The sequence below is a fragment of the Aplidium turbinatum genome, chromosome 3 (genome assembly GCF_918807975.1).
Source record: "Aplidium turbinatum chromosome 3, kaAplTurb1.1, whole genome shotgun sequence".
Taxonomy (NCBI): Eukaryota; Metazoa; Chordata; class Ascidiacea; order Aplousobranchia; family Polyclinidae; genus Aplidium; species Aplidium turbinatum.
The window spans coordinates 47,000,137-47,022,842 of record NC_137474.1 but is presented as its reverse complement, the minus strand read 5'-3'; the positions used below and the strand labels follow the sequence as shown (position 1 = coordinate 47,022,842).

The 22,706-nt window shown below is 40.3% G+C and overlaps 1 protein-coding gene and 1 pseudogene across 2 annotated transcripts; one reads left to right on the top strand and one right to left on the bottom strand.

The window, feature by feature from the left end:
- On the top strand, nt 1-15,238 carry LOC145766879 (uncharacterized; annotated as a pseudogene).
- A 786-nt stretch (nt 15,239-16,024) lies between these two features.
- On the bottom strand, nt 16,025-22,400 carry LOC145767028 (prefoldin subunit 4-like). Of its 2 annotated transcripts, XM_082578759.1 has the most exons (3): nt 22,369-22,400; nt 20,354-20,454; nt 16,025-16,780 (listed from the first exon to the last, which is right to left on the bottom strand). In XM_082578759.1, the coding sequence occupies exon 3, from the start codon at nt 16,752-16,754 to the stop codon at nt 16,371-16,373; it is 384 nt and encodes a 127-aa protein (XP_082434885.1). In that variant the 5' UTR covers nt 16,755-16,780; nt 20,354-20,454; nt 22,369-22,400; the 3' UTR covers nt 16,025-16,370. The 2 variants fall into 2 exon arrangements, with proteins under 2 accessions (XP_082434885.1, XP_082434884.1); XM_082578758.1 differs by lacking the exons at nt 20,354-20,454; nt 22,369-22,400 and adding an exon at nt 19,641-19,767.
- Between the last annotated feature and the right edge of the window lie 306 nt (nt 22,401-22,706).

Here is a 22,706-nt window from a genome sequence, read left to right as displayed (position 1 = left end):
ATGAACAATTTCCTTGCACAAGCAAGCTCTACAGATTCAGAAGCGTATGAATCATCTGTTGCTTATCTTCAACACCGAGTTGCCGGTGAAAGGTGCCCCTACTACCCCAACCAAGAAGACATGAACGATCTTGTCAGCGCCAGGGAACTGTCATTGACCAAGTCGAATGCTGAGCTACTCATTTCCAGACTAAAGCAATGGGACTTGCTGGATGACAGTGCTCGAATTACTTCACAGAGAAAGCGACATCGCGGCCTCTCAGTGTTCTACACATTCAAAGATGATTTATGCTACTGCCATGATATAGAACAGGGGTTCCCAACCTTTTTGCGGTCTCGTACCACTTGGACGCTCTGTACTACTAAGCGTACCACTTCTTGCAGAACAACTAATTTGATCGAGTCATATTTTATTTAGGAGAACAATATTGGCGTACTAAAATAACACTAAAGCACCACAACTAAATTTAATAAGATTTTAGTTTTTGTTTACTGTCCACCAATGGGTCGATGCGCGGTGTAAATTTGCTAACAGAGCAACGAAAGTCATTTCCGGGCGCATCTAGTCGGCTTCGACTTTTTGACTTTGATATTCATCATGACTGAAAATCCCTGCTCGCATTCAGGCATTCCAACAAGGAAGGGAAAATCAGTAGCTGTGGAACAGCATGGAAAACTAACGTTGAATATTAAGAGGCCATAGGCTACTAAGCCAGAAGTTTATTGGAGAACATTTCTTGTAACTGTTGTTGAACATTTCATTTCGAGCTATTTTTAGCTTACAACTAGCATTATTCAACGCTATTTGTAGCTTAAGCTATAAAACAGTAGATGATATCTACTAAGAGCAATCATTTGACATAGTTAACGCCCACTGTCCCACAGCGTTGTACGGCTACGGCTTTTCAAAGCAACTGTGCTCCTTGTTGACAATTGACATGACCTGTGTTTTGAAGATCGCAATGATACGAAACAACAAGAATAGGTTTCGGGAAATTATTTTTGTAAACAAAACCAACTAAACAAAATATAAAGTTGTGAATCCAGGTTTTTGTGGAAAAAACGGAAACTACCCGCGTACCACCTGAAAAACCTTCGCGTACCACTAGTGGTAGGCGTACCACAGGTTGGGAACCCCTGATATAGAAGGACTCTTTCAGGCTATGGGCATTTCTTGCAATCCTTTAGTGGAAGCTCTTCATCGACAGCTCATCTAGAATCCTCAAGGCTGTTTTGCTGCACAACACAAACAAGTGTCTCTCCATTCCTCTGGCTCACTCAGTTTATATGAAAGAAGAGTATCAGATCATCAAAAGTCTGATGAGTGCATTAAAGTATGACCACTGCAATTGGGAGGTCATTGGTGATTTCAAGATGGTGGCTTTCTTGATGGGCCTTCAGGGTGGCTATTGGCTATATCAAATTTCTATGCTATCTTTGTCTCTGGGACTGCAGAAATAAATACAGCTTTTCACTACAAGAAGAGGAATTGGCCTCTAAGAACCAGCTATGAGCTTGGAACTTATAATGTGAAACAACAACCACTGGTAGATGCAGTGAAAATACTGATGCCACCTCCAAAGGTGGGCAGTAACTAGTTACAAAAGTAACTACAGTAGAACTCGGTTAATCCGGATAAAACTGGAAGTACAAATGATTTGTAATCTTTTTCTTGAGAAACAGCTTTGGATTATCCGTATTATTTAATCCGGATCTTCGCCTATTCCGGACAAAAGTTGCGCTTTCTCTATCGCTTTATCCCGATTTGCCTGTGATTACTTTGTTTGACCGTGATTTTTTTCTAAGTTTTCCATAGAAACTCGTGTTCGGTAACTGTTTTCAAAAGTTTTGAGTGACTACAGATTATTCTGACACGCATGTCTGAAGATGTAACTTTTGCCAGTGTGTTCTTGCGTTAGACGCAGAGTCTACAAATACATTCATTTTACATGCATAGGCCTACTGCATTTTAAAAGAACTCTATCACTGGGTCGCTAATGTGGTGATCGCGCGTCTCGGAATTGGCAAATGACCACACTAATGCGTTCAATTTCGATGATTTTTACCGATAGGCTACCCTCCTATAGTATATAGGTAACTGTTACGGCCAATCTCTGTACAAATCAAACGTCATATAAAACCGTTCAAGTCTACTGAATATTACGTCATGGAAGTTGCTAGAAAATGTGCCAAAATTGCACCATCGTTCATAGACTTGTGTCAAACTTGTTTGGGCCTGTTTAAACAGGAAATATTACATCAGCTTGAACACCTGTTGGAATGACTTCATAATTGTCTTTCATTTATTGCGTCACAGTTACTTTCTACGTGAATTTGAGATATTGATATCTATTCTGGTCATTCGTAAAATGATTGTTTGAAAGTTGGCCGCACATTTAACTGTTGGCTTAGTGCTTGCTAGCTGGACAAAAGTTCCGTCTTTTATCCAAGTAATCTGTTCTGTAGTGACAGTTTTCAGTGGTGTACGCGTTGCACCCCCTCGTTTTCGGTAGCCGTGGGCTAATTTTTACAGAAATACACTTTTTGAAAAGAAGTTCAAGTGTGTGTTTCTTCGGTCATTATATGCAGACGAAAGGATCCGGGAACTTTAAGTTACAATTTTCCCACGAAGAAATTATGGTTTACCGCTGTGACCATAAAAAATAAAAGACGTTTTTGTTAGCTGGTAGGCCAAGAAGCACTTAGAAGCAAAAAAATAAAAGACGAAGTTTGTAGTTGGTAGGCTAAGAAGCACTTAGAAGCAAAGAAATAATAAAAGAAGATCTTATTGGTTGGTAGTCTAAAGAAGCAAAGAAAATTAAAGACATTTCTTCTCGGTAGGCAACTGAAGAACTTTAAGCTAAAAAGTAAAGACATTTCTTCTCAGTTTGGTACAGAAGAAAAATAACTTTGACATTTATTGGCAAGAAAGAAGATTAAAGGCAATCCATCTGTGCTTGAAGATTCAAGTGGAAGAATCCAAGCAAGTTTTGTGGACGTTTGGACTTCACATACTCGTACAGCTACGGTATCGTGCATTTAAATTCCTTTTTGTATTTTTTACGGTCTTTGCAGTTAAGTTTTTTATAACTTAAATTTTGTGTGTTTGTGTAACTTAATTTTTTAATTGTTAAATTTAGCCCCAACATTTAATATGTCTACACTCGGTGGTGACAGGGACTCGACCGCTGTCGACTCGACTGAGTTTAAGCCTGATGATGTTCTTTGCGGTCGGGCAGGCCATTCTGGGGAGGGACCCATTAACGATGAGGCTAAGTCAGTTCGAGAGGCCCGGCATCTTAGACGGGATATTTTGACTCAAATTGGGAAACTTTCTGTGGCCCTAGGTTCTTTGAGTGATAAGCAGGAACTGTTAATTTTTCGATCTAACTTATCTACTTTAGAAGAGGAATTACGGCATTTCCATGCTCTTTTGAGTAAAATTGTTAACTCTGCAATCTTGGCAGAACTTCGTGATAGGGTAGATCCCGAATTTAACTCGTTAAAAAATAACTTCGAACAAAAAGAAAGTGAGTTGTCAGATAGCCAGGATGCTGACATACATCCTGAGGATAGCGCCTCAAATGTAAGCACTAGGATGTCTGAGAGCTCGTCACGGATAGTTGCACAAATTAACCTACAGTTAAGACGAGAGGAGCTCCAGATCCAAGCTGAGGCCGAAGCGAGAGCTGCTGAGGCCGCCGCGAGAGCTGAGGCCGAAGCAAGGGCTGCTGAGGCCGCCGCGAGAGCTGAGGCCATACGAGCTGAGGCCATCGCGAGAGCTGAGGCCGAAGCGAGAGCTGCTAAGTTCGCACTCAAAGACGCTCAGTTGAGGGCCGAACAACGTAAAGAGGTAGTTTTAGCTGAATATCGTTCTGAGTTGGGCTCCCGGCGTAGCTCTAGGAAGGGCTCTTCTAGGCATTCCAGAAGTGAACATCAATCACAGTTTAATTTACCTAACCTTTTCCAGACGCCTGTTCAATCCGTAAGTGGACCTGTACAATCCACATGTTTTCCAGCTGTTTCAGGAGGTCTCGGGGCCGCGGCTAAGGGTCTTCCGAAGGCTGTAGAGCCAAGGTCTGCAAATTACAACCGAACTCCTCCCCCAGAGCGTACAGGTCACGGGGCCGCCATTAGCAGTAATGCTTTGCCCCCTTCACAGTTTTCTGCGCCGCTAGTTTTTGATCGCCCAGCTACACGTAATTTGGGTGGTTGTGAGAGGCGTATCGCGTCTCCTGATTTTAACGTGTGTGAGGATCGTGATCGGGCTGTGCATGTGACTGAGCCCACTCAGCCCCTTAAGGGATATAGCTTGTCTTCTCCCGCTAAATCGAGTTCTCAACAGCAGGATTGCTTTTTTGAATACCAAAATAGTAGGACGTTCTTCGATAAGGCGGCCTTGATTGGTTACGATGGTAATAATATGCCATTTGTCTTCTTTAAAAATCGTGTTATGGCCTTGATGGCAGCTTCGCCCTTTAAGGGAACTCGTTTGACTTTGTTGCAAGCAGCTTGTGTTAGAACAGCTGCACAAACGATTGCTAATTTGGTTTCTGACACCCCTGGCTTGTCAGAGGAAGACAGGATAGAAATGTCGTTAGCTCGCTTGTCCCAGCGTTTTGGGGTTCGTGGAGGTCTTTTTGCAGAACCAGAAATTAGAAAGTATCGCTATGGTAGCAAATTGACTTCGATCTCTTCCAGTGATTTGAAAGAGTTTAAAGATGAATTGTCGCAGTGTTTGCTTTACGCGAAAGCTTATGGTCAGCGTGATAAATTAGAAGGACGTTTTGTTTTGGATTTGGCTAAGCGACTCCCGTTTGACGCTAAGCAGCGTTATCTTGACTTTTTAGGTGATCAGTATGGTAGCACTGAGGAACCTACTTTTCAGAGTTTGTTTGATTTTGTAGTACGGGAGGAAACGCGCAAGTCGACTGATTTTAGCATTATGCTAATGGGCGATTCTGGTGAGTCGCAGCATTTTAAAAAGTTTGGCAAAGGAAAATTGCCTTCATGTCCGGTTAGGCAGACGTCGGTAAAACCCCATGATAATGTGATTTCAGGGAGTTCGCAGTACTCGACTGCTGTTGGCGCACCGCGCGGCGGTGTGGCCAGACGTAGTGACATACCGGCATGTTTTTGTTGTTCGTCACGTGGTCAAGTTGAATATCATTTTTTGTCTAACTGTAAAGAATTTTTGCGCTTGACACCTAAAGATCGGAGAGATGTCATTGTGAAAGCTGGCAAATGCTTGAATTGTTTGCGCCAGCATATGGTTAGAGACTGTAATCATGCAAATAACTGTCGTAAGTGTGGGCCTAACAACGATAGGAAACACTATTTTCTTCTGCATGATTTTTATGTGACGTCACGTGATTCTCTGGATTCGGTCGGTAAAGATGATGCTGGTGCCAGAGTTCCTGTGCGTAATGTTAAGATTGGAAATGTTAAAGCAGCCTTTAACCGCATTACTGCTGCTCGTGTTTTGAATCCAATGACTGGCAAATCGAAGTTGGTGTATTGTCAGCATGATCCTGGTTCGCAGTTGACCTTTGTTTCGAGTGACTTGGTGTGCGAACTTGGCCTTAAACCGTATGATAAAGCGTCGTTTAAAATGGATACTCTGGCTGGTCAGAAACCTACTTGTGCTGACCTTGTTAAACTCAACATCCAGTCGTTAGAGACTGATGAACTGTTTTGTGATATAACCTCGGTGGTTAACCCAGCTTGGGCTGACGATGTTAAAACTTTACCCCATAAACAAGATTTAAGTGGTTTCCGTCATTTCCATGACGTGAATATGTTTCATTTGAATGATTGTAGTACTGTAGATGTACTGATTGGCAATGACAACGCTTATTTGATGTGGACAAAAGAAGAACGTGTTGGTGAAAATCGCAGTGAACCGCATGCTTTACTCACTCCTCTCGGTTGGTTGGCTTGTGGTGGTAAATCACCCTTAGTTGAAAGCGTTGCTAAAGTGTGCAGAGTGCAGACGTCTTCAGAGTCGGATGTCATCTCTGGCTTTCAGCGTAAAATTCAGTCTCGTGATATGGAAATAGCAGACCTGAATAAAGTCATTCAGGATTTGACTTTGCAAAATGAAACCTGTGAATTGTCTCGCAATGATATTTTGGCTAGAGAACTTGTCGAACCGAATATTGAGTTGAAAGATGGTCGATTTGAGATACCTGTTCCGTTGAAGGAAGATATTGATCTACCTAACAATTTTGTGTTGGCGTCAGATAGAGCTGCTGCTTTAAGAAAGAAAGCTTTAAAACAACCTGAACTTCGTGATTTCCTTACTGACACCATGAAAGATCTTAAATCTAATGGCTATATTGAGCGCGCGGGTGAAGCAGGAAATGTCAAGGGATTTGAATGGTATTTACCATACTTTGTGACGTCACAATTAAAAAAGCGCATTGTTTACGATGGCAAGTCTGAATTTCGAGGAACTTGTGTTAATGATGTAATGTTTTCGGGTCCTGACTTGTTAAACCCTCTGGTAGATGTCTTGGCTAGATTTCGGCTTGGTAGATTTGGTCTCATGGCTGATGTGACTAAATGCTTCTTTCAAATAATGTTACCTGAGTCGCAAAGGGATTTGTTTCGTATATTGTGGTTTGAAGATGATGACCTTGAAAATGGTAGGATGGTACCATTTCGTTTTTGTGTACACCCTTGGGGAATAAAGAGTAGCCCGTATATCGCTTGCTTGGCTATAAAGAAAATGATCGAGCAGAATCCCAGCAGTGCTGGTGAATTGACTCTCTGCAATATTGCAAATAATATGTACATGGATGATTTTATATTTTCGGCTGATAGCTTAGAGGAAGCTCAGCAAATCACTCATGAATCAATTGCTTTGTTTGATAGCCGTGGGTTTAAACTTGTTAAGTGGAGTGCTAACAAGGAGGCTATGATTGTCTTGTCAAATTTGGATAATGAGATGCTTTCACCTTTGATTCGTGACATTGACTTTCAGACTGAAAATATGACTTTGCCATCAGCGAAGACATTGGGTTGTGTGTGGCAAACCGAGTCTGACGAGATGCGTATCGCATGTTCCTTAAAGCCCTTAGCTAAACACACGCGCCGAAGTATGCTCAGTCAGCTTGGACAAAATTTTGATCCGCTAGGCTTTGGAGCGCCATTTTTTCTAAAAGCACGCCTTATACTTCAGCAATTGGCGATAGACAAGTTTGATTGGGACACCGAGGTCCCTGATAGCTTTGTTAAAGAGTGGGAGTCGTGGCTTCGCTCTTTGGACCTGCTTAAGGATTTTTCGTTACCGAGATGGTATTTTGCAAACTCTGGTGTGTGCAGTCCGGATGATATTGTTTCATATCAATTGCATGGGTTTAGTGATGCTTCGAATCAAGCTTTCTCTTCTGTTGTTTACTTACGTAGACTGGTTAACGGAGTTCCGAGTGTGTCTTTCGTTCTGGGTAAATCTACCATTGTTGTAAAAAATCAGTTTTCTTGGACGATAGCTAGGAAAGAGCTTGTTGCCGCTTTGAATACAGCAAGACTCGTGAAGCAGGCCTACGAGGCATTGAAGATGCCCGACTGCAGTAAGTATTTTTGGTGTGATTCTCGGACTGTGTTGCAGTGGGTTAAGAACCCTGATTTACGTTTGAATAAGTTTATTACGCGTCGAGTTGAGCATATTTTATTGTTGTCTGGAGCCCAGGATTGGCGTTTTTGCCCTACCGATATGAACCCAGCTGATGTTGGCACAAGGCCAAATCTTATTACAAAGAAAGAGTTTCGAGAGTTGTGGTTAAATGGTTCTAGTCTTCTCTATCAGTGTGAAGAAATTCCATCTGTAGAAAACCCCACTCCAGTACCTGTCCATAGCCTATATCTTCGTGACGAAGAGGGGTCGCTTGACGTTGGACAGGGTGGCCTTCACAGATTGATCGAGGCCGCACCTTCTTTGTATGTTATGAAAAAGAGAATTGCTTATTTGGTTGCTTTTGTTGAATTTTTGTGCTGTAAAACGAAAAAGCGTAGCTTTATGAAGCCAAAACTGGACGCCTCTTATCTTAATAGAGCCTTAGACTTAACTGTGAAGTTTGTTCAGAAGAGCGTGTATGGCGATGTGTTACATTTAATGACCAAACGATCGCCGGATGCACTTGAGGAAGTGATAAAGCGGGGTAGTGTTGGCGCTTCGCAACGTGAGAAGGAACGCTTGAAGGAATTGCGTTCACTTAAAAAGTACAGACCTTGTGTAGATGATGCTGGTGTAATCCGCATTGAAGGGCGCTTAAGTAATTCTCCCGAGATTTCTCTAGAAGCAAAGCATCCGATTGTTTTGCCTTCGAAACACCCCTTCACTAGGCTTGTTGTACTGTCGCATCATAATCGAAATGCGCACTGTGGAGTACAGCACACTTTGTTGTCTACGCGACAGAAGTTTTGGATCGCTAATGGTAATGCTTCCGTGAAGAGGTATCTTAATGATTGTGGTGTATGTGCGATTGAGAAAGCTCGGCCTATAAGGCAGCTCATGTCTGATTTACCTTTGTCTCGCACAACTGCCCATAGGAAACCCTTTTTTGATTGCGGCTTAGACTATCTTGGACCATTGACCTTTGTTGAAGGTAGGAGTCACAAAAAAGCTTGGGGACTCTTATTCACATGTATGGCATCTCGCGCTATTCATGTTGAGCTGGTCACGTCATTGTCGCTGAGTGATTTTTTACTTGCCTTTACAAGGTTTACAGATTTACGTGGGCAGGTTAATGCTATCTATTCCGATAATGGAAGTACCTTTCAGGCAGCATCTAAGAAGTTACCCGAGTTGATAGAATCAGCTGAATTTCACAACGCCCTGAGACAGAGAGAGATAAACTGGGAATTTATACCTCCGTATGCTCCGGCGCAAGGTGGCGCCTGGGAGGCAATGGTTAAACAATTTAAAATTGCATTTTTTCACATTTTGGACTCTTCAATTCGTAAGCCCAATTTTATTGAACTGCTTACGTACACAGGCAGTGCCGTTCGGATCGTGAACGAACGCCCTTTGGTACCTTTGAGTGACGACCCTAGGGATTTTACTGTCATCACCCCTGCCTCACTTTTGACCCCATACTTAGACCCATACTGTGCTGTTGGGCAACCACATGATCGTGACCAATTAAGAAGGGATTATCGGTTTAATTTGTCACTTTCTCAGCAGTTTTGGAGTAAATGGATCGATTTTTACTTGCCAGGTCTTCAGGGCCGGAAAAAATGGCTAAAAATGGCCGAGAATTTGGAGCCTGGTCAACTTGTAGTGGTAGGTTCTCTCCAAGACATTGGTAAACGTGGGAAGTATCAACTTGGGAGGGTGCATGAGGTAGTTCCACAAATTAGGAAAGGGAAGCCTGTGGTTCGTAGAGCCAAAGTTGCCGTCTGCAGCTATGATGAGAGTACGGGGAAAGTGAAAGTAGACTACGTGTTGAGGGATATTTCGTGCCTCGCCCCCGTAAAGAACACCTAAGTGTTAGGGTTTGAGCCTGGTTTTGTCTGCGGTGGCCGATACTTGTCTGAGCCCGGAACAGTCGGTTATTATCGCAACTATTGTATATAGCGTCATTTAGCGTGTACCTATGGTACCAATTTCATGTATCGTCGTGTTTATTCTTATTGCTGTTCATTCTTTGCATGCCCTTTGTATTTGCGTATTAACTTAAACGTGAGTGATTCAAAAAATTTGTGTATCGTGTGTTTTATTCATTGGCTCACGATTGTCCTTCAATTCTTTTTTAGTTATGCCATGTTAGACTGTCATAACTAGGGGCCGCTATGTTACGGCCAATCTCTGTACAAATCAAACGTCATATAAAACCGTTCAAGTCTACTGAATATTACGTCATGGAAGTTGCTAGAAAATGTGCCAAAATTGCACCATCGTTCATAGACTTGTGTCAAACTTGTTTGGACTTGTTTGGGCCTGTTTAAACAGGAAATATTACATCAGCTTGAACACCTGTTGGAATGACTTCATAATTGTCTTTCATTTATTGCGTCACAGTTACTTTCTACGTGAATTTGAGATATTGATATCTATTCTGGTCATTCGTAAAATGATTGTTTGAAAGTTGGCCGCACATTTAACTGTTGGCTTAGTGCTTGCTAGCTGGACAAAAGTTCCGTCTTTTATCCAAGTAATCTGTTCTGTAGTGACAGTTTTCAGTGGTGTACGCGTTGCACCCCCTCGTTTTCGGTAGCCGTGGGCTAATTTTTACAGAAATACACTTTTTGAAAAGAAGTTCAAGTGTGTGTTTCTTCGGTCATTATATGCAGACGAAAGGATCCGGGAACTTTAAGTTACAATTTTCCCACGAAGAAATTATGGTTTACCGCTGTGACCAGTAACGTCAGGCTTGATAGATCGTCATCGGTTAATCCGGATCTTCGCCTAATCCGGATGGAATCGCCGGTCAAATCGAATCCGGATTAACCGAGTTCTATTGTAGCCTAGTTACTTTTTGAGTAACTGTAACTTCGTTACTACTTTCCAAAAGTAACGAAACGCGTTAACTAGTTCCTATTTTAGCACTTTTTCAACAGTTACAAGTTACTTTTGCATTGAAATTTCAGTTTCTATAATTGCCGTTCATTTTTCTGCACGTGTTTGTGTCTTGCTTTGTGCGTGTTTGCAGCGCTTTGCGCAATAATGCATTTTTCTCGCAGCTGTATCGGCGCAGCACTGCGCATGCGCGGTTCTACTTTTGTTTTGTGGTCTTGTGCAGCAGGTTTGCCATGTTGGCAAATTTATCGCCAAAATCCAGAAATCTGGCGATTTTTTAAGACGTTTGGCTTCATATTTATATGATTTGTATCTTTTTTGGCGATTTTTGATACTGATTTGGCTAAATTGATTGTTTTTGGCGATTAATCAATATGTCCCAAAGACAGGCAAGACACAACAATACAACAGGGTTGAGCATTATAATAATATATTTTACTGTACATATTTACAAATGAGTTTAACAGTCAAACGTTTTCGTTTTAACTTAAGCCCTCAGCAGGAACCTAAAAATATTTATAAAAATGCAGTTAATTTCAACTTCTTGAAGGTAACTAACTAACTGACTATAAGCATCAAGAAACAGGCAGCGATTAAAAGTAATTTGTTGATGCTTAGGCTATAGTCAGTTAGTTAGTTACCTTCAAGAAGTTGAAATTTATTGCATTTAATGTAACGCTTGCAATGCCTCTAAAAAGATTGTCTGACATCAAAACCAGTAACAGCATTGCTGTTTGCTTGCCGTTGGTGGACGTTCTTGTGGAAGCAATACAAACCAGATTTGGTCATTGGTTCGAGGACAGCGATTTCAGCTTGCGACTGCATTCCACCCACAATTTAGAATTATCTGTGTTTAATGGCTGACAATTAAGCGACACTGCTGAATTGAAGACCAAAATAAAATAGAACATGCTTCAAGCAATTGAAGAAGCAAATTGCTCTGCTGAAGAGGGGAGTAGCAGCGACACTGAAGTGGATATGGTAGAGCCACAGAGGACTTTTCTGCACCACTTTACGCAAAAACCAAAAAAAGAAAGCTATGCGCGTTGAATCTGTTACAGGAGTATTTGGAGCAGACCCTGTGCCCAAGTTAAGCGGATCCAGATTCACAATTGGACCGATGAAAAAACTGTTTTAAAAATATAACACTCCCATACCGTCAAGTGCTGCAGTGGAAATATTGTTTTCATTGCAACACTTGTTCATTATCAGACTTTATTCGTTCATCCCCGACGTCGACACACGCCCCATCGGCCTGACAATACCAAGACAGGCATGGGTGCGCCTCAACCGTCTCCGTACGGGCGTCGGGCTTTTCCGCTTAACCATGCACCAATAGGAAATGGCCTCTTCCTCCTGTGAATGTGGTGCCGAGGAACAGACCGCAGACCACATCATTGATTGATTAATCTTTATCTTCGGACTGGGAAAGATTCATGCAGAGCTTAATCCTGGCAGTTTCGCATACTTGTAGAGGCTTTGAATCACTGACGCAAGCCCGGTCACCGAGATTGACAGAGTGAAGTTTCCGATTGTTGAAGTCTCGTTGCCGGGAAATTATTCCATCTATTAGATGCCGCTAAATGGAGAGCAGTCCTTAACGTGCGTTGCTCAAGTGCACACACCGAGAGTCGAACCAGCGCCGCTTGATCTTGAAGCTTCTTAGTTTCAGAAGTGACGCGCTAACCAATCGAACTATCGGAGCGGACTTCATCAATGACTGTACCATCTTTAAGCCACCTAACGGAGTGGAAGGTCTGCGTGTCAGACATGATGAAACCAAAGACTGGCTGCTCTCTAGTAGCCTTCCAGTGTAGTCGGAAACATTGTGAATCTGGGGCAGTAAAAGGATAGACCCTCGGACCCAGCAGAGGCTCACACGACGATTAGGCAAGGACATTATAAAGCCCAAAAGGACAGGCCTAAGTGACGAGCACTTTGAAATGCTCGTATTTCTCAAAGGAAATAAATTAAACATATAAAGCCACTGAGTAATTTTTTTTAAATAAAACATTGTTGGTTTTGTGTTAGCATGGATGGCTCTAACAGTATATATCAAACATTGTTGGTTTTGTACTTGTGCAGTTATAGGCCTATTGGCATGGATGGCTCTAACACTATATATCAAACATTGCGGTTAAACTGGACTTGCATGCAGAGCTGGCCAGGTGCAGAATTTTATGTTTAGATTTGTGAGTAACTGAAAGTAACTAGCAACGGTAACTAGTTACTTTTTAAAATCTGTAACGGTAACTCAGTTACTACTCGACACAGAGGGTGACACATTCAAGAGCTGTTTGCAAAATTATCAGAAGCAAAAATCAAAGCTGGAATATTTGTGGGACCTGAAGTGAAGCGACTGATAAAATCCATCGATTTTCCAGCGATGCTGTCGGAGGTTGAACGGAGAGCTAGGACTTCTTTCGCTTCTTGGCAATCACAAGGCAGAGAACTACAGGGAACTTGTGGATGCGTATTGCAAGATGGGATGCTGGATGTCGCTGAAACTACACGTACTAAATGCTCATCTCGATGAATTTAAGGATAACATGGGGGACTACTCAGAAGAACAAGGTGAAAGACTTCATCAAAATGTCAGGAACGGAATTTGAGGAACGCTATCAAGGACAGTAGCCTACAATGAAAATATGATGGGGGACTATATATTAGGGTGTCCCACTTTTAGGCGACTTTTCAGGAAAATTAGGTTCGGGTCAAATTCTGAATGGATTTTCGTCACTGATTTCAAAAATGACGTTATTTTTTCATTATGACGTCATCTTGATGTGCCAGCTAGCGGATTTTTGCTATTTTGGCCTTATCACAAATATGGTCAAGAGCTAGAGACTTGGAACTTGTGCCAAAATGACCGGAAGGGACGATTTCCTATTTGTTGTCAATACAATATGAAACGCTAACTGCAACAGAAAAGAAGTTATTTTGAAAAAACATGTTTTTGCTCATTTTTGGACAAAAAAAATGAGAAACACGGCAATTTTGCTACAGTGATGCTTTTATTTCGATTGTTAAGTTGCTCCACCTTGTTTAGCAATTAAGTACAGTGGTAGTAGTAGTGGTACACACTCTTGAATGTCTCTTCCATGTAAAAGAGATTTATTTTACACACGCAAAAAGCTTTTTGGAAGGCAAAGTGAAAGGCCCTAATGCATACGAAGATGGTGGTTTAATGAACATAATTAAGAAAATACCAAAACTTAAGCCCCAACATCTGAAAATACGACAATATTGTAAAGTTTCATCACAGCTATAGCCACAAATCATTTAAAAGCCAAGATCTTATGGTTTTCTGAGCACAAGAAAGAAACTAAAGATTCATCTTTTCGGAGCGGCCATATGTGTTTTCATGCTCTGGCAGCTCATTTATTGATGGTTGCTCCAGGAAATTTGAAACCCCTACTTTTTTATCGTCAAGAAAGCGTGTCCCATGCGCGTTGGATAACAACAGCGAGTGGTTACTTAAGATTGCTGATTTTTGGGTATTGTGTTGGACCTCAGGATATCCCTAAACTTCAACGTATGGTTTCTTTTATTGTTTGTGTTTATTTGCCAGCATTTTTAGTCATTCATCTTAAACCTTCCGCTACTGAAGGTCCCTCAATTGGTACTGCTTACAAGAGATTTATTACTTGCATATAAATCTGTGGATGAACCAGTATTCAACGCTGTTCTGAAACATTTCGTTAAGCATGCATCCCAATGGTTGAGCCCTAAAAACGTTGCTTTAAGTTCTCCACGCTGAAGCTCCGCCTTTTGCTGCTGATGCGGCAAGACAGAAAAGTTTTCCAAGAAACGTTGATATCGAGCAGACGCTTTTGAAGCGTGACAACTTAAGTGATTTTTTTCTCCGAAGAAAGTAAGATGGCTCCACGCATTGCATGTTTTTCATCTTCATCAGTGTTTTTGCGTATGATCAACAACAACAATCGAGGAACTGAGCGCTTTATTGGCAGACTGAAACGCGTTGTGAGCGGCTTGATTCGAGATGGCCAAGATGATTTGGCCAAAACAGACTTGCGCATTTGTGCTGCTTTGCACAGTATGGTGTGATAAATAATCCCATTGAACTGTGTTGTGTTGATGAATGGTGGTTTTGTTTGATAGATTTTTGAACGAAATGATCAAGGGTTTAAAGTTAGCTAGTATTAGTAATTGCAATATGCATGTAAAAGTCAATGCTGAGGTATATAATCAATTGTAAATACAATATGCTAGACTAACTACCACTGTACTTAATTGTTAAACAATGTGGCGCAACACAGCAACTTAACAATCGAAATAAAAACGTCACAGTAGCAAAATTGCCGTGTTTCTCATATTTTTGTCGAAAATGAGCAAAAACATGTTTTTTCAAAATAACTTCTTTTCTGTTGCAGTTAGCGTTTCATACTGTATTGACAACAAATAGGAAATCGTCCCTTCCGGTCATTTTGGCACAAGTTCCAAGTCTCTAGCTCTTACCATATTTGTGATAAGGCCAAAATAGCAAAAATCCGCTAGCTGGCACATCAAGATGACGTCATAATGAAAAAATAACGTCATTTTTGAAATCAGTGACGAAAATCCATTCAGAATTTGACCCGAACCTAGTTTTCCTGAAAAGTCGCCTAAAAGTGGGACACCCTACTATATATGGAACCTTTTACGTGAAATTGAACTGACATATCGTCGCTAATCTTGAAAAAATGTTTCTTTTTGATTAAGTTATAAGTTTTGAGCACTTTAAGTGACAGCGCAGGTTTGCTCTGTGACAATTTTGATTGAAGGCCTATAGCACCAGGCATTAAGGCTTTTGTTTCATGTTTATGTAGTAAAATCGCCTTGCATAGCCTACATGCGTTCTTCTTTATGTAATTTATTATGAGAAAGCAAACAACAACAACTAAAATTAGATTTAACTCCATTCTAATGATACAAAAAGATATAGAGGGAGCAAAAGCATTAACACAGCAAAATTAGACAAAAAATTTCTAATAAATTGATCTCATCCAAGTCAGAACCAAAGTTTGAACTTTTTGAATGCTCATTTTTGTTGATTTAGGGCGGCCATGATATTAAATCAGAAAATAATAGTTTTAACCCATGGACAAATTTTGTGTTAGGGAACGTTCAAATATTACGTAACGCCTTCGAGGGGGAGGGGGGTTTAAGCAAAGCGTTACGTTAGCGTCACATCGGGGGGGTTCAAGCAAAACGTTACGTAACGCTTTCGAGTAAGGAATGGTAGTTTTTGTGCTGAATTCGTAGTGAAAAAGCGTTACATGGGGGGGGGGGGGGGATTGAAAAAAGCGTTACGTTGGCGTAACATGGGGGGAGGGGTCAAAAATTCGAAAAAAAAGCGTTACGTAATATTTGAACTTTCCCTTACATGGTGTAATTACAAAATGATGAATGTTTTCCTTAAGATTACTGTGGACACTGCCATATAATTACTCAACCAACTAAATCTGCTGCTGAAACTTAACCGACCGTTTCACAAAACAACCAAGTCGAAGCTATTTAGTCCTGTATGATGTCACGCAACCAACAACATGGAGACATTCATTCATGCAAAAACAGGAAACGAGATTTTCCTCAAAACATTGAAGAGACAAGTTACTGGGAAATAAAAACTGTGACAAAGTTATGAAACAACCTTTTTGTTTGCAAAAACTGTATTTGTGATTAAGTTTTTATGATTAATTTATAACTTGTCCGACAACCGAACACGAGCTTCTGAGGGGTTGCAGTCGATTCTTCTGCAAAAATCGTTTAATAAAATACCACATCCAGAAAACTGTTAACAGTTGTAAGCCAATGGTCAACAAAGCTACTCATCAATAAAAACACAATCAGGGCTCTAGATTGATGTTATCACCAAACTTTGCATAAAGTTGAATTTTTAAGTCCTTCATTATGCTCTTGATGTCACCGCATTCATTTTCAAGCTCAGTTATTTTATTTTTAAGCGTAGTTTTATTCTTCTCAAGAAGGTCTTGTGTGTCATCAAGAGAGTGGTCTATAAAAACCTCTCCTATCTGAAAGCTGATACTTTCACCATCATCATCCAGAAGTAGAAGATCATCGGATGCATCTTCATTGTTCTGAAGTTGCTTTTTAATCTCATCAATCTCAGCATGCAGCTCCATCAAAGTCGCATTCTTTCGAGCAAAGGAGTTGATTTTACGTTGATCTTCTAAAGTCACTTGTATTTCATCTTGGTTTTTTGACGACATAATTTTATTTCTAATTGATTTGAAATCTGCAAAATGAAACAGCTCCACTTATTAAACTTTTATACTATCTTAGTGGTTGCAACTCCCTATAACAGTGGTTCCCAACCTTTTTGACCTTGCGGCACCCTATCAAAGAGATAAATAGTTTGCGGCACCCTGGCAAAACTGGATCAATTTTATGAGGTTTCTGTATTTCAAATAACTGTATGAAATAACACAGAACCGGTTATACAGTATAGGCGTGTAGGCTAAATAAATGTATTTATTCAAAAGTCAGTGTGAAATTTGGGCTTGACTTCTTGCAGAAAGTCCCTTAATATCTGGGGGCACTATCATAGGCGTAGCCAGGGGGGGGCGAAAGGGGCCATGGCCCCCCCCAAATTTTCGAAGTTTGGATTCCGAAGTTGAGCCCTTTGTTGAAAATATAATCAAATTTGTAGAAATTTATAACGTTTTCCAAAACATCTGGCTATTAACACCCCAAGGACTTGTTTTAGACACACAGAAAGACACCAATAAATTTTGCAAATCGTAAATCGCGCAAAATTTACCGGATTTACGTTTCTTTTAACTAATTTGTGGAAGCAATTTCAGAATGGCTTACTCTGTTAGGTTTTTCTGTAGCTGAGTTTTTGGTGTTCTCTAATTTTAGCCGCAGATGTTGCCCGTTCGTGTGTAAGAGCTACCTTTAATAAGTTAATAGCTGTTTATCTGCTAATAAATTTCATACAAATATTACCCTAAAAGTGTTTCCAGAAAGCGCTATAATCCAATATTCAAGTGTAATTTTGCAAAAATTTTCCGGGGGGGCATGCCCCCGGACCCCCCTAGAAAACGCGTGCCTTCGGCACGCTTTAACCCCCACCAGTTTCATTGCTTCCCCTTGCTCAAGCCACCAGGATACGCTACTGCACATCAGGTGCACATACGTGCATGCGCCACTGCACATAAATCAAACACTTTGTCGTTCTCTTCAATTCATCAAATATTTGGCCCCCCCCAAATTTTCCTGGCTACGCCACTGGGCACTATTCGATAAAGCCACCCGCATTTCTTCCTCGACTATAAGCAGTCGTTCTCGTTTTTATGTTCATTTATACGGAAAATTCACTCTCACATAGCCTAGGTATGACGTGGAAAACTGCAGAAAAAGCACGATAGCTTTCTTTCCAACGCAAGGATATTCATTTTGAATTTTTTTCCAGAACTCGTCGAGAGGCATCTGCTTGTGCATAAGCTTAAAATTTCCATCGTTGAGAGTCCAGTAAAAGTGGATTTCTCACCCATGCGTAATTTTCCGTGGACAAGCTGGGGAAAATATTTCTAAATTTTTTCTTCCAATGATTTTAGGTGCTGAGTTATAATAATGAAACAAATTCTTTGTTGTTCATTTCAGAGAAATGTGAAAGCGTGTCAAAGCTTTCGTTCTCCACTTTTAAGGACCACATTTGCAGTTTTTCTCTCAGTGCTTTCATTTTATCGGTTGAAGTTAAGAGAGTTTCATTTTTGCCCTGCATTCTCACATTCGCGTTATTTAAATGGTCGAAGATGTCTACTAAATACCCTAACTTGGAGACCCAATTGTAATCTCAAAGCAATTCACAAAATTCCTTTTGCTTTTCAAGGCTAAAAAAAGGAGCATTTCATCCTTCAACTCATATACTGTAGCCTAGTTGAAAAGGAGCGATCTTCCTGGCGTCAGCACTACCTGACTACTTACTATAGAACAGCGAGCATTGTGTTTCGCTAACCATACCGGTGTAGCCTCCACACTAGCCATTAAGACTTCCCAAAAACATGTGTTTCTCGGCAGTCGAGTGTAGCAAGAACTCAGCGATAGACACTTGTTTCGCCCATGAGGCTGGGCTCATCAGTACCGCACCACTAGTTCTTGCTACACTTGACTGCCGAGAAACCCATGCATCCTATACTCGTGACAATGCTTTTCCTCGCGACAACCATCTTACTTGGGACGGTATGCAACAGAAGATTAGCATACTGTAGTTTGCTCCCATATCCTTACAAAGCTTGGCAAATAGACGTGATTTAAGTGGTCTACAGTACTTTTGATGTAGTTGACCATTTTGACAACTTTGTTTAACACTTTTTTAGGTCTGAACCTAATGTTTTCCGACAAGAACTTCGCGATGAAGAAAACAGTGTGTTGTTATAATATCACTATTTTGCCTTTTTGCTAACGATACAAATCCTTCAATTGACCTTGACCCAACCATCGGTTTACAATGGTTCGCAAACAATCGTGCAATTTTATAATCGTGCTGGGTCACACAATCCAATAATCCATCACTGCAATTTGACTTTGTGCGGAATGTGCGCGTGAAACGCAAAATAAAATCATAAAATCTGGTAATAATGATGCGTTTCAAACGTTTTTATGGAAAGAACAGCAACGAGTCACAATATCTTTCACGCTGTTTTTCCTGGGCGAAAAAACGAAGGCTTACCGCCAACCCAGCGACTTCCCCACTAAGCGACTCTCTAGAAAGGAGCCGGGAATAACTACGAGGCGCGAAACTTAACACGCACTGAAACTCGGTTAGAAATAAATAAATTTCGCACTTAACGGGTTAAAGATAAAACAAAGAATGGGCCGCACTCTTGCAATATCTCGCGGCACCCTTGAGCATTGCAATTGGCACCCCAGGGTGCCGCGGCACCCCGGTTGGGAACCACTGCCCTATAAGAACTGCCACACCAATGGCTTTCAAACTTGTTAATTTTTGCATCTGCTCAGGTGAAGTTGTCTGACTTAACTACATACGGTCATCAGCACGTAATCATTTTTGACTATAGCAATAATTGCATTGATCCTAGCCTAGAAGGGTGTGTGTATATCATATAACATTTTTCATTGCAGCCACATACCCCATCTATTTATTTAGTTGTTCGTAACAAGTGATTTAGGCAGTTTTCAAAAGTCAGATAAGTCGATATTTTAGTTCAGACAGCAGATTTTTTCTTTGATTTAATATATTTTTCAATTATATACAACCTGAAAATAGAAACAATAATTCACAGTTCCTCTCAACTGTAAAGCAAGTATCACATTTTAGCGTGTTGTTGCCCTTGCCACGGGTTATATGCTGCCTGAAAGTAATACTTCCTAAATCCTAATCCTATGTATAACATTTATTGCAGGAGCATAGAAGAAAACACATTAAAACATGATTTGGACTGACATGGTACAAAGAAATTGGTACAATCACAACAACTTAATAAGTTTAACGTTCAAATCAATTATATTTTTCATTGCTGGCGCAAACATGTAGAGAACGATAAGTAAGCACATGAATTTGACACAAACAAAAGGGAAAGATGGCAAAACCAAAAGGTTTAAAATGTACAATGTACATCGATAAAACACTGTCTTAAAAATGCATACCGGTAGCTTAAAAATGCCGGCGAATTCAATACACAACACTTTTCATTAGGCTGTTATTCATTATGTATACTGCATATGTGCTTCTCTCTGTTTTTGTTTTATTTTTTTCTATTTGTTTTTTGGGTTTTGTGGCCGTGCTAACTAGCCTACTGATTTTTCATTCAGGCACGTTTTAAACCTTTCAAGGTTTTGTCACCTTTTCCCGTTCGTTAACGTGCTGGTAGGTTTATATCAATCTTTTTCGTTCCGGATGCGTTAATGACGAAAAATAAAATGTTTGATTGATGGCCAATAAACCTAGAAAAGAGAAAACTTCTATTTAGTCGATTGTAAAATAGGCCTACTGATAAAGTACTGAAGGCTACAATCAGCACTTGCATTGTGCAACAACGGCGATTTAACATTAGAGAAATTTAAAAAGCAACAAGTAAATTAGTTTTTACTTTAAGAGTCTCGCATTCAAAAATTTAGTTGTGATGTCATAGAAGACTCAAAAAGCAAAAATTGCAGGAAACCAGCTCAGTGTGACCATGCGGATTCAGAAAAAAGTAAATACAAATAGAGATATATTATCATTAATTAAACCTAATAAAATACAAACATACCGTATATACCATTTCTGTTCAAATAAAATTGGCAGTGGCTATTTGACCGGCTCCGGTCTTTTAATCTGAAATAACTATTTGACCGGTGGTCATGACATATTCTTTTTTCTTTTTCAAAGCAAAAGACAAGAGGAGAAGAAAAAGTGCCTGTGCCTATATATATATATAACTTATAAATTTAACAATTTTATTCAACTGATCTCGGGCTGGTGTTCCCGAGGAAATGAGTTTGATACTACCTGGAAGCGTTTTTTTTTAAACTAAATTTTGACCCGAATCAATCGTTAGGCTGCTACATTTTGTGGTCAATTTTTAATTCGAGCAGCTTTTTTATGTCTTTTCAAATATAAGTTTACAATAAAGTTAGAGTATTTTTAATTTGCTGGAATTTGAGAATTTCTCTGGGTAAGTTTCTGTTGGTCATAAGAGGATGTGACCGACTGACCGCGTTTGCCTAACGACGCATTACATTTTTGCTCTCAACAAGTTAGTTTGGTGGCTGTAAAAAGTGACAATACTTCTTTAAAAAAAATGGTTTTATCAATGTTAACTTTTAGGCAGTGTTTTTTAGGGATGCAACCTAGTTCGTACCCTGAACAGTCTGTACCCTCAGTTCGTACCCTGAAAAGATCGAAAGAAATTAAAAAAAGCGGATGTCGCTGATCGCAGTTTCCGCAAACATTTTAAAATTTTCCCCCTGAAAAGATCAAGAGAAAGATAGCACTAATCCGAAGTTGCTGATTGCAGTTTCCGCTAACCCTCACCCTCGCTGATCGCAGTTTCCGCAAACATTCTTTTGCACTTTTTGTTAACCCTAACTCTAACCATAGACTAATCTATGCTCTAACCCTAATCCTCGCTGATCGCAGTTTTCGCAAACATTTTTCCGTAGTTTCCGCTAACCCTTACCTTAGAGCAATCTACGCTCTAACCCTAACCCTCGCTGATCGCAGTTTTCGCAAACATTTTTCCGCAGTTTCCGCTGACCTTTACCCTAACTCTAACCATAGAGTAATCTATGCTCTAACCCTAATCCTCGCTGATCGCAGTCTCCGCAAACATTTTTCCACAGTTTCCGCTTACCCTAACTCTAACCATCGAGTAATCTATGCTCTCTAACCCTAACTGATCGCAGTTTCCGCCAATATTTTTCCGCTGTTTCCGCTAACCCTAGAGTTGTTTGCGGAAACTGCGATCAGCGACTTTGGCTTGTTTTTAATTTTTTCTCTCGATCTTTTCAGGGTACGAACTGTTCAGAGTACGAACTAGGTTGCACCCGTTTTTTAGCAGGCAATTTTAGCTTAAAATGAAATGCTTCTGAGTAGTATCGAACTCATACCCTTGGGGATACCAGCCCGAGAAAGATCGCATGCGACGCTGACTCAGTTGAATAAAACAATTGAATTTAGATGTTATGCACTTTTTTCTTCTCTTGTCTTTTGCTTTGAAAGAGAAAAAGAATACGTCCATGACCGGTCAAATCGTGTTTCAGATTAAAAGGCCGGAGTCGGTCAAATAGCTACTGCCAATAAAATTTGATCAATTAATTCCAGTTTCAATTTCCAAAGGTTTAAAATATAATTAAAAAAAAAATTTATTCAGTTACCAAAATTTGGTAAAATCTACAGAATGCACATGACAAATCAGGCTGTATATCTAATTAACAGTGCTCTTCTCTCATAAATGAAAACATGAAAGTTCCCAAACCTACGCCTAAAAATCCCTAGATTACATCAAAATTCCCTATATCATTACTAATATTACATTCAGTTTCATGTTCTGAAACAAAAAACAAGAGTTACCGTAAGCGGTTTAAACAACAACACTAGCAAAAACCATTCTACATGCTTTGTTGTTAGTGGGCTAAGTCTTAAAGCAAAATCTAAAAGCAGTATTTTAAATTTACAGTGATGCTTATTGCTTAACATTACAGGGATACAGTGA

Excerpts from the sequence above, each read along its gene's own strand:
- LOC145767028 (XM_082578759.1), bottom strand. The coding sequence starts at position 16,754 with ATGTCGTCAAAAAACCAAGATGAAATACAAGTGACTTTAGAAGATCAA.